The sequence below is a fragment of the Pteropus medius genome, unplaced genomic scaffold, assembly GCF_902729225.1.
Source record: "Pteropus medius unplaced genomic scaffold, Ma_sr-lr_union100, whole genome shotgun sequence".
Classification (NCBI taxonomy): domain Eukaryota; kingdom Metazoa; phylum Chordata; class Mammalia; order Chiroptera; family Pteropodidae; genus Pteropus; species Pteropus medius.
In genome coordinates this window covers 12,979,697-12,991,839 of record NW_024340692.1, presented here as the reverse complement: position 1 = coordinate 12,991,839, position 12,143 = coordinate 12,979,697, and the positions used below count along the sequence as shown (strand labels likewise).

At 37.5% G+C, this 12,143-nt stretch overlaps 1 protein-coding gene across 6 annotated transcripts in view; it reads right to left on the bottom strand.

The window, feature by feature from the left end:
- The window catches only part of GLIS3 (GLIS family zinc finger 3), a 420,742-nt gene that overhangs the window by 22,819 nt on the left and 385,780 nt on the right, over positions 1-12,143 (bottom strand). For all 6 annotated transcript variants that reach the window (XM_039885485.1, XM_039885610.1, XM_039885559.1 and 3 more), the window contains one exon: positions 5,352-5,527. In XM_039885485.1, the coding sequence (XP_039741419.1) occupies positions 5,352-5,527 (176 nt within the window). The remainder of the gene's footprint in view (positions 1-5,351; positions 5,528-12,143) is intronic.

Below are 12,143 nucleotides of genomic sequence, written 5' to 3'. Positions count from 1 at the left end.
TTGATTTCTAAGAGGCAGTGTGAATGAACCTGAGATAGTTTCATTTTACAGATTAGAAAACCATCCCAGAGAACATTCAGCAGACCTTGCAGTGTGCCTATCCAACAAACGTTATTAATAGAACCTCAACTTTGTTAAGCATGGCAATGCACTAAAATATCTGTCCTTCCAGACTTCTATGTATATGAGGGTAGCCATATGACTGAGCTTGGGGTACACCTGTCCTTCGCTCTTCTCCCTCTCCTCTGCCTGACACTGGGGCAAGATATGTAGAATATCAGCATCCATACTGTGAAAAGAAAGATGGAAGCCACCATTAAAGATGCAAAGCAGAAAGCAGGAAGGAGGTTGGCACGCCATTGGCTCAGTGGTGCTGCTCCTTCATGCCACACTGTTTATTGTTAGGCATCTTATTATGTGAGAAGAGTAAATCCATATGCTGGTAATGCTGCTATCACATGATGAACAATTCCTGAAAAGTCTTGTGCTCTGTAAAAATCTATGTTAGAAATAACAGGCTCATTTGGAAAACTAGGATTGGGATAGACCACTCAAAATCTTTAAAACCTTCTAACTTCAGCAGTGACAAAATAATCAAGAGGGAATTTGGGCGGCCAGTTCCACGTGGCTAGAGGCTCCTCAGTGGTTATTAAAAATGCACAAAAATGTCGACTGGAAATGTTGGCTTGCAGGAACTGGGACAACAGGTGATAAAACCAGCACACAGGAAGGATTGTGATCTGCCATTAGCTGAGGGCCTTCAAGGCCAGGTGTGCACCTCTCTGGGGAGGGAGCCCCTGGAGTTGTGCTCATTTCAAATTTTATTGAAAGAGAACTGAAAGGGCTCCTGTCTGTGCAGTAGCTAGGCTGTGGGCTTTTTCATTTTTATCTCTTACTATTCCAGGTTGCCTAACCTAGGAAAGATTGTGTGTGAATAAACACAGTTCCAAATTATTCTGACATCATGACTCTATTTCCCAGTTGCATCTGAGTGAGCTGGACTTTTTATTTCACTCACTGTTGTTTGGGTGTTCTGTACATGCAGTCCATCCCAGCAGTTAGGATATAATAATGTTCCCACATCTCCCATTTTATTCTCTACACAACGTCCTTGCTGACGTTCCTAAAATACAAGGCTGGCTTCTTCATTCGGTAGCATTACACTGAGCATGGCCCCAAATCCCTTTATGAGCTGGCCTTGCTGGTTCCCCAGTCTCCTCTGCTCCACAGCTTAACCTGTATATCCCAGCTATACACAAACTACCTTTGGCTCTTCTCTTTAGGCACATGCAATGTTATCACTCGTGTTCTTGCCTATGCACTTTGCTTCCACCTGTCTGGAAGCATCTTCCACTTGGCCTACCCAATAAAACCTTTATCTTCAAAACCCTACTCAAGAGTCACCTTTAGGAACGCTTCTCTGACATTTCTCTGAAAAGACTGGGTGCTTCTGACACCTTCTGTTATTGCACGTATCACAGTACACTAATTAAATGACATTCCTGTTTGCCTGGCACATAGTGGGTGACAATAAACACTCACTGAACTGAACTGGCCTCTCCTTGATGAGTCCAGAAGCAGGAAGGTTGGGAAAATGCTGTTCTAGGAATTCCCATGGCATTTTCTCAGCCTGGAGTGAATAGGGCATTTAAAAAGAAATTACCCATTAGCACCATAACAAAATCTACAAATATCAACTCTAGGGCAACTAATCCAAGCAAAATTCTGAAGCTTGCCTGGGCAAGAGAATGGTCCTAGGGAGAAAGAAAAGGCCAAAGAACAAGCTTACATGATTGGAAAGAGTTGTCCTAATGTTTACATCTAAAATAAAAGACTAAAATGTTGCCTTGGAGATACCACCCAAACAGAGATCCGTAAATGCTATCAACGTTCAAACATTAAAAGAAACGACACCTTATCTACCTTACTAAGGAAAGCAATACGAACATTCGGATAAAGAGGATGCAGAATCAAAGGAAGTGTGCCCTGGTCCTGGGTCATTTGCTAGGTGAGAGAACTTGAAAAAGCAGTGCTGTTAATCTTTTCAAAGTATGCCTTTTATAAAACAACTCTCAATAAAAATATGCATTAAGCATACAACATCTAAGCTCTATATCAATTAATCTGGCATGAAGAAAACGCAATTAACTTCATTTTCTTCTTCACTTGGAAGACCAAAGCCCCTCTAAGTTCTCCCCTTTCACAGCTCTATGTAATGCAACGGCACCTACATACAAGTATATTTCTCCATGGAAATACATAAATACATATGTATTTTGTTTCTTTGACTTAGAAACACGTACATTAAGAAGATGGCCTGAAACGTGGACCTTTTGTTCAACATGCCTGTGTATTTTGCCAAGGCAGCAATGCCTATACATTTTATATTCTTCAATGTCTCAGTTCCTATCTCTAAAAATACAGTGATGACATTTTTCTCTGCCCTCTACCTACTGTAAGGAATACAGGAAAGATGGAGGTGATGATGCGCATTAAAGCCATGCACTTCTTAAAAGAGAATAAACACTCACTGTAGCTATCATAAAGCAACCCTGACACTGCTTGGGGCTTTAAAAATCTAGTTTTATTTGTGGATAAAGTTGCCTGTTACCAAGATGCTGTATAATGCCATTCAGCAAACTATTCCAAACAAATTTGAAAGGCATGGTCAATAAATTTAACTCATTCAGAAGGTCTCCGCTCCTCTCATTTCTAGCATTGTATCACTCACTTGAAAAATATTAGATCAATTTGGTCTTTATCCTAAGGAGTAGTCGATGAGAAATGCTTGTGCCTAGAAAGTTCCAGAAAAACATTTTCAGAAAACTGCTTGGAGGAGGAAGTAAGGCTGCATCTGGATCCCTTCCCCTTAATTCCTAGCAGTGGCCTAGAAGCTAATGCAAGACCTTCTCTTTGCAAGCTCATCCCAGCAGCCACTTGCCCATCTTCTGGGAGAAAGTCATGATTTCCCAATTCGCGTAACTATATCCTGATCTCTTCCAGAAAGGCTTGTCATATGTATTTATTTTTTAGGGCTCTGTGAGCAGTTTCTCATTGGCCCCAGGAATTTTTAACAATGAAAAAGTGAAAATTAAAAAACATTCAAGTTGACAAGGTATTTATTTTTTAATGAAAAAAGAAGACGTGTGGGAGAAGAGTCTTTTGTCAAGCTGTAGGGCAAAATAATAAGGTAGATTCCATTTTCTGTGTCTTATTTCATTATTCATTTGAGTCAATCAATTATTCAGTAATATTTACTAAATGCCTACTTTGCACCAAATATTATCTTTGTCCCAGGACTACAAACATTAACCCTATCCTCAAAGAGTCTAATAAAGAAAAGGAAGAGAGTAGAAGTAGAAAGTTAAATTAATTAAGTGCCTACTCTGTACCAGGTGCTTTTCCTGTCAAATCCTTATAACAACTGATAGGAGATGGTAGATAAGACTCTCTTCATCTAATGAAAGTGAACTGAGGCTCAATAATTTGTCCAGAGTCACACAGTTGAATACACTGATATTTAAATTTGAATAGGTCTGATCCCAAAATCTCTTTTAAAATTTCTTTAGAAAGCAGAAAAAGAAAAAAGAAAAAAAAAGAAGGAAAAAAATCCCCTATTATCCTACCACTGTGATGAAAAAAAAAAGTTAATGTTTTGGTGGATTTCTTTCCAATTTTTTCCCATACATAGGTTAATTTTTGAATTTTTAAAATGTGTTTCACAGTTGTAATCAAAGAGTGTTACCCTGCATTTTATTGGAACTGTGACACCATTGACTGTGAAATGCTCCATTATTCTATATAGCACCCGAAAGAAAAAAATCATTGCCAATTATATAATGCCACTAACTGAGATATGTTCAGATTTCAGTGATGTTAAAGTGAAGGTAAAAATCATGTGATGCATCTTAGGATAAATGACCTACATTCTGTATTCTACAAAGCCCATATTCACGCTGTCCACCTCTTGCCTGCAGGTAAGGATGGCTTCACAGCACATGGGACTGAGACAAGCTCCTCATCTGGGGTGGGAAACCCCCCTTGGAAGGGAGAATGCTCTGTTTGCCCCTCACACATACATTGCTTTGCACACAGAGGTAAGCAAAAATATTCCTTGGTTAAATAAATAACTAAAGCTTCAGAAGAAATTTACCAGAAGAAGGTAAAAATTACCATAGGTCCAAAGAATGGTGAAAGCCCAAATTTTGTTGAATAGGGGATCTGTGTGACTACAAAGAAGAGGTGGATGAAACTTTGAGTCAGAGGCAGTGACCCTCGGTTTTTGAAGGTCATTCCCTTACTTCAACTGCCCACTGTCTCCACATTATCTCTTCTTTAGCTGTCCAGGCCCTTACATTGCTGTTAATATCCAAGTCTAGCTCCATAGTGTTGCTTGATTCTGCCACCTTGGGAAACCATTAACACTTAAGCACACTCAATCTGAATATTGATTTAGATTTGCTTAGAGACATCACCCATAATTTCAAGCAACAACTCATACGAAGCAAATTCAGGCATCACTAAGAGGTAGATGGAGAAGAATCTGAGTCAGCAAAATGGGTCTAAATAAAGAAAAGAAATTAAGCCAGACTTAGTTCTCCATACGTGTTCTCAGTTAAACATAAGAGCTGCACATTTTGAAAACCATCATGATTTCTCTTACTTTCCTTCCTTAAGTAACTATGTGACTTTGCAACATGTGAAGAACAATGCTAAGATCTCTAAGAGAAATGACAATGGGCCAGAAAATTCTGACCTCAGAGGAGGTTTACATATTAATAGTGAAGACAATTTTTATTCACAGAGAAGTAAATTATATGGTAGAGAGAGCATAAATACTAACAGGAGGTTGCAGGGGATATGTAATCAGAATTTAGAGCCGAAGAGATTAAGTCCAGCTAAGAGATCAGTAAAGGCTTCAGAGAGGAGGTGTCATTTTATCTAGGTCCTGAAGGACAGAAAGGATCTGGGCATATGGGAATGGGGCAGAGACCTGTAAGAGGAGAGGTGTGTATGGGGGAAAGGACTCCTGTTGTTCTCTTCTACAAAATGTTTATTGTTTAGAAAACAAGATGCTGTTATTAAGGCCTATCCATGAGGTGTTAAAGCGCCGGGTCAATGAATAGATTATCACCTTGGGCTGACCACTTTAAGGTGTCATAAATCATACAATCTTAGGGCCAAAGCCAGGAAAATACTATAAGATTTCATGCTGATTCTGAAATTTTAGAGGGAAGTCTGGTGTATAACAGAGCATTTGAAATCCACAACTGGTAACTAAGACACTTGATTAAAAACAACAGCAAAACATCACTTTTCAAAACTCAAGAGACTGACAGCTCCTCACTTACCATGGACATGGATGCCATTTGGTTGAAAAGAAGAGTTTGTTTCTTGCTGATAAGACTTCAGGTGTGATCCTGAGGGCTGCTGTGTATGGGGAGGCTGTGTTCTCTGCATTATCGAAGAAGGAGCTGGAACTCTCCGGGGGCTGATGTGGTGAGGAGATGGAGCTGAAGGTGCAAACCTGAGAAAATAATTTTAAAAGGAAACATGAGGGACTGTAAAAATCACAGGAGCAAAGACACTGTTCAAAGCCAAATTCTAATTTCCCATTCTGACTATATAACAGCACGACTAAAAGCCTTTTTTAAAAAAAATCTTTAAGACTTTTGTCTTCCATTTTTTACTGACTTATCAATGGAGATATGGAGGGAATAAAAGAGAACAACAAAGGGAAAAATCTAGTCACTGTTTGGGTTTGTCAAGCTTCTTAAAATGCATTTCAAATACTCTGGGTTTGGTGAAATTAAAAGCACATCTTTTGTCAGACCGTTTTTCTGCTAATTTTTAAATCCGTTTGCATTTTAGGGGAAATTTGATCCGTATGTTTCTGATTCATTTACACTTAGCTCATAAACATTTTGTTCTGTAAGACATATCAGAGGTCCAAGAAGTGTTACATGTCTTTATTATAAGCCTCTCTAATCCTATTCTTTTTAAACAATACATTTTCTTTTGCTAAGAATAAATTAGCTTAAACCTCAAAGGTCAAGTGTGGCTTGAAATCCAGAACCCAAGAGATCTGTGGGGGTTCTGTGCTTGGCAAAGAACACTGCCCAGGGTGTAACAAGAACGCTACGTGGGACATCTTTTGCAGTCACATGTGCCAATAACATAAGATTACTGGTAGGTTCTGAGGGGGGGACATATGGGTGTTTAAATAAGGTGATATCATTAATTAACCTGAGATGTAAAACGGATCACTGTCCATTGATCTTCTAATTGTAAGGGAGAACTGATAGGATGTGACTGACTAGATGTAAAAGAACAGTATACACATTTTAACATTGAAGAGAAGGTATACGTTTGAGAACAATGTTAAAGTTTAGTAATGTCCATAGACTATCAAAACGGTACTCAATTTGCCAGTTTCGCAAGGGGCTGGCATAAGATAAGTGTGATATAGAAAGGAGCAGGCAATCTGTAAATGTAGTGAAACGAAGCAGCAAAATAATATTTGGGAAAACTATCTTAGCAATGAATTGCTTAATCTTCCCAAAAAGGCCCAATAAGTTTAAAACTTTCAATTGGCTATTGAAAGACAGGCTTTGTTTTACACTAATGTGTAGAGTCTGCCATCTGTGTACACCACTTATTTCACAGGAACAAATCACTTTGCTAGGCTTTTGTGTAGGAGTGTAGATGATAAAAAGGAGAATAAAGCAGTCAAGTTTATAAAGTAATTTGTAATGTTCTAAGCCAGATATTTAATAAGGCAATGCTTCCACACCTGTACTGCAGCTGTGAGAAACCACGGGATGAAATCCACGTTCTTCTTGCATTCTCCTTGTGGAGGTATGAAGAGGCTATGTAAGAAGGTGATACAGAAACCAAGAGGGGAGGATTTGGAATAGTTAACCTCTAGAGAAGAGAAGTCAGTGGACACTTAAACAAACTAGCTGGCTTAGGATGCCTGCTTAATCGATAATTTATATCTCTCTGATGAAAGAGAATAGTGAATGTCCTGTGCGGGTAAATATATATTTTCTAAGCACATCATCTTAATTGGAATTAGCCTAAAAAGACTTGCTGAATGGCTTTGAAAGAAAACACAGGAGAAGAATACTGACACTGACCTGAGAACATCTAGTAAAAACTCATATGCCAGGATTCCTCATGTGGAGGCTAATATCTTGGGGAACACATCCTTAATGTGTCTCAAAAGCCATTCTGAGGTTATGGGGTAGGGGTGAGGAACTGTGGAATCACAGACTTTAGGGCTAGAAGGAGTCCACAGGTCTACATGACACTGGAATCCTGTTGGGCAAGAGACCCCCCTGGGTGGTGGGGGACGTTGGCATTTGAATTGCAATCTATGTCACTACTAAACGGCCATTTTTGGCATCTCAATTTGTTTTTTGGGCAAAGCAGCAAGAAACCTTGACTGGCTTCCTAATTTTATTTCTTCATTTGGGAATAACAAATGCATGGTTTTCTGGTCTTTTCTTCTGGTACTTCTGCCACCTTTCCTTTCTGTGAAGACTGACAGCATAGAAATGTGTGAATCAGTCAAGCTTCAGTATTTAGAAGTATTACCCCAATATCATGGGCTTGATGGAAAACAATTTTTTTTCACACTTTTCCACCCCCACAGCACACTAAGTCTCACTCATAAACAAAGGTTTGATTAACAGAGCAGAAAAGGTGGATGAGGAAGGGGAAGGGGGCAAAAACTGTCAGCAATATGAAACCTTATATTTTTATAATTTGGGACGATGTGCCAATAGGGAGAATTATGATTACCATCTATAAAAAAGGGAGTATTCAACCAACTAAAACATCAGAATTCATTTGAGCATTTTATGAGTCATCTAGAATGTAAATTCTGTATAATAGACTTTGTATCTATATGTAGATTATATATCTACATATATATTATAGATCTATATATTTATCTGAGGAGAGCATATAATTATATCCTAATTATAAATCATTATTATCATATTCATTCACACAAGTTCCAAACTCTGACCATACTCTATACTCTCTTGGTTACCACATAGTACTTAATATATAATAATAAAGATGAGGAAAGAAAATAAATGTGGTAGTATATACACCAAGGTTTTAGCACTGCTTACCTCAGAGACCCAGGAGGCATAAAACAATACCTGTTGAGCCTTCAACTAACTTCATATTTTGCTTTTTGTTAATGCAGACTGAACACTTCTCCATGTTATTCAAAGAAATAAGATTATATAGTATAAAGTTAATATAATTTCAAAATATAGTATGTCACTCCATGTAAATTATTAATAAAAATTTAAATACAAACTTTTCTAAGTGTTCTAAGTAAATAAATGTATACCAAAGGTAGTCTTTGACCTGGAAAGGAAAGAATTGGTACAAAAATTTTAACTTTTACATGTATAGAGAAAAGATGAAAAGTGATAAGACATGATCTCAATTATCCAGACAATTGTCAGGAAGAAGGAAATAAATAAGAATTTGGCACTAAAAAAATCCTGCATAAGTACTGAGTATATAAATGTAACTGATTTTCAAGTACAGTACACAGAATCAATTTCGTTACAGCCTAAACACACTACATAGTATTTTATTGAAAAATCTCTCACAATCCCTTTATTGATTTAAATTTAATTTTTATAAATTTGGTTACTTATTAACTAGCTCAGAGTAGAGTAGAAATAGTAAATTAAAGGCAGGGGTACAAAGGCAGGAGAGGAGTAGAGAAGGTGAAAAAAGTCCAACTGTTAGAGGCAAGGCCCTAGGAGCATCCAAAATAATCACTAAGAGCTCATAGCAAGAGAGATGTCAGAAACGTTATTTCAAAACTCCAAAGGGATCAAGATTGTTGATCCCTTTTGAGCAGTTTGAGTGCATTTACTCCAGAATAAAAACAAAACAAAACATGCGTACTTAACAGAAGCTCACTAAAACACAAAATGTTCTTATTGTTATTGAAGGTAGAATGAATCCCATTATCTTAGTGTCTTCAACTATTTTCCAACTTTGTTTTTTAACATGCAGACACATACCAAAATGAATATGGTCTGAATATTCTGCCCAAAACAGAGAGACTATTTTTAATTCAAAGAAGGTAAATTTAAAATTTCGATGCTAAAATAAACAGTTTTGAAGCTGACTATAAATTGAAATGATTTACATTTTTTTTCTATGAAATATCTCATTCCCCTACTCCATCAGGATGAGATAACATCACTCTAATTCATTCTGAGTTATAGCAGTGTCCAAAAGTCAGAAGAGAGACCATCTGAAATTTTTGTAGGCCCAATTCTGTCCCCCAGCTGCTGATCTGCAGTTGACATTTCACAGATTTCATTCAACATAGCTTACCAGTCTCTTCTCTGGCTTTTTATACTTTTGTGAAACAATAGAAGATTGTTATGTAAATATGCACACGACAGACTAGAATTAAAAAAAAAAAATCACTGCTTACCAGAAACAGATCACACAAAAGTAAATCAGAGAATTGAGTCAACCACTTCTACTCATTTTGTGGAGTTTATATAACCTTAGCATGAGCCATGGTTCAATGGCTTGCCAAGAAAAAGGAGGGGAGGGGGATGAAGGAAACAGGCTTTAAAGGGATCATAAAAGATCTTCTGCAAAACAAAACAAAAACTTAAAAAGGTTTCTGCAAATATTTATCTATACACATCTTAGAAAATGTCTGATATTTGGGAGTATTTACTTGGTTATGCTCCTTCCCTTTTGTGGCCTACTCCTACCCTCTAAGCTTCCCAATCTTGCAGTGAGGTAGGCTGGAAGCACAGAGGTTATCTTTCCTGCAAATGCAGTACTCAATCTTAGATTGCCTCATAGAACAATAAGTCCCAATCAAGACATGTAGAACTGGTGAGGATCATATGCAGAAAAACTGCAAATGGCAGAAGCAGATGAATGTAGTTGAAAACAGATGTATTAGAAGTCCTGGGCTTGAATTCTGGCACTGTCCCTTACTAGCTGGGTAATCTTGAACAAATTACCTGACTTCTCCCAGCCTCAGTTTCAAGTGTAAAATAAAGATAACCTTGACTCTAACTGGGGACCATAAAGTCTGAGATAATATTTTATTTATTCAAGAGCTATTTATTGAGCACTGATTAAGTGTGTGGCACTCTTTTAAGCACTAACGATAAAGCAACACATGACACATATCCTTGTCTTTGTGGAACTTATATTTTAGTGAGGGGAGGCAGGCATTGAACAAATTTAAGTAAGCAAGCTATGTATTGGGCTAGAGGAAATGAGTATTATGAAGAAAAATTAAGAATGGAAGATTAGGGATGGTGGCAGATTATGAACAAATTTAAATTGAGAAGTCAGAGATATCAAATCACTTTAGACAATGAATGTCTGACACCTTTTAGATAATTAATACATGGCTATGGAATGACTTCTCTCAATAGAATATAAATTTAAGGTATCCTTGACATTAACAGGTACCCAGTGCTTGAGAACTACGTAAGATTGTGGTTCAAGCACTGCGTTAGATTCATGGAGTTCTCTTTTTCTTTTTAACACATCTACACACACATACATACCCCTTTTTGTATGATGTGCTGCAGAAATTATATTTTGTGCATATGCTAGTACTCCTGTATATCTTTTAAAAATTTTTTCAATTGCAGTTGACATGCGACATTATTTATATTAGTTTCAGGTGTACAACATGGTGGTTAGACATTTATATGACTTACAAATTGATCTTCCCTGTAAATCTAGTACTCACTTGGCACCAAACATGGTTATTACAATACTATTGACTATATTCCCTATGCTGTAGTTTACATCCCTGTGACTATTCTGTAACTACCAATTTGTACTTCTTAATCCCCTCATCTTTTTTCCCCAGCTCTCCAACACCCCTCCCATCTGTTTGTTCTCTGTATCTACGGAGTTCTTAAAACAAAAAAAATTAAAAAGTTCTTGAAATAAAATAAAAAATAGGATTTTCTCCTTTAAATATTCAGATATTGAAATAAGGCTCAAAATGAGGCATTTACTCATCTGGTTAATTTTCTAGTTCTAGGATCAGCTAGTTCTAGGATCAGTGGTCTTGTTAAGAGTTTCATTTCTTAGTACTGGGTTTCACAAAGAAGTATCCTGAATTCATAAGTTCATACAATCATATCGAGCTGAAAGGCACTATATCACTGCCTTATTTGGATAGAATAAAGTAGGTACAGAGATATGAAATGATTTGCCTAGTCCCACAGCTAGTTCTCCAGGTGCTACTTCATCCTAATAAGATAAGACACTTTCTAGTGGAGATGTGAAGCAAGGCTGAGGGGTGGGGTGAGGGATGATGGAAGAGGACTTCTGTGGGCATCTGAGATTTTGATCCTTACCACTGGCTAATGAGGATGTATCAGAAACCTGCCTTTAAGAAACGTGACAATAGAGTCAGGTTTCTCAATTTGCTTTGGTGAACCTCCTCAATTCTGAACGCTGGGTTCTTCATGCTGGCCTTATAATTTTAGTCTTTCCAACTGGATAATTCCTTTCAGGTAGTGCTCTTTTCCATGTCTATAACTCCAAAGTATTTCTATGTCAACTACTGATTTATTTCTTCAAACAAAATTTACTAAAAGACTGTTGCAAGTCAAGCACATGTTATAAATATGTCTGACTTTTCTTCGTTTGTGCTGTGTAAGTAAGCAGTTCTAGCAAGCAATGTGGGGCTGTGTGTTTTAGCACTACTTTGGGAGAAAACATTTTGAGAAAAAAAAAAAGAGTTTACATGACCCATAGATTAAATGTTGATTGATATGAACTTCAGATAGCAACTCCCCCCTTCCATGGGGGTTAGAGACCTCCCAGAGAAGGAAGAATACATCAGAACAGCTTGCTTCACTGTATTCACATGAATAATATTGATTTGTTGCCAGGGAGTAGAAATAATGGATACAAACTGGTCTATGGTAGATTTGAAGAGGTATTTTTTGTTCCCCGAAAGAATTATGGGGTATCATCTGCGGTAGTTTTTAAATTCATCTGCGAAAACTAATCAATGAAAAATGGCTTTAGCAGTTGGCCAACTGCAGAAGGCGGTGGCGGCGGGGGGAGGGGTGGGGCGCGGGGGGCGGAAAGGA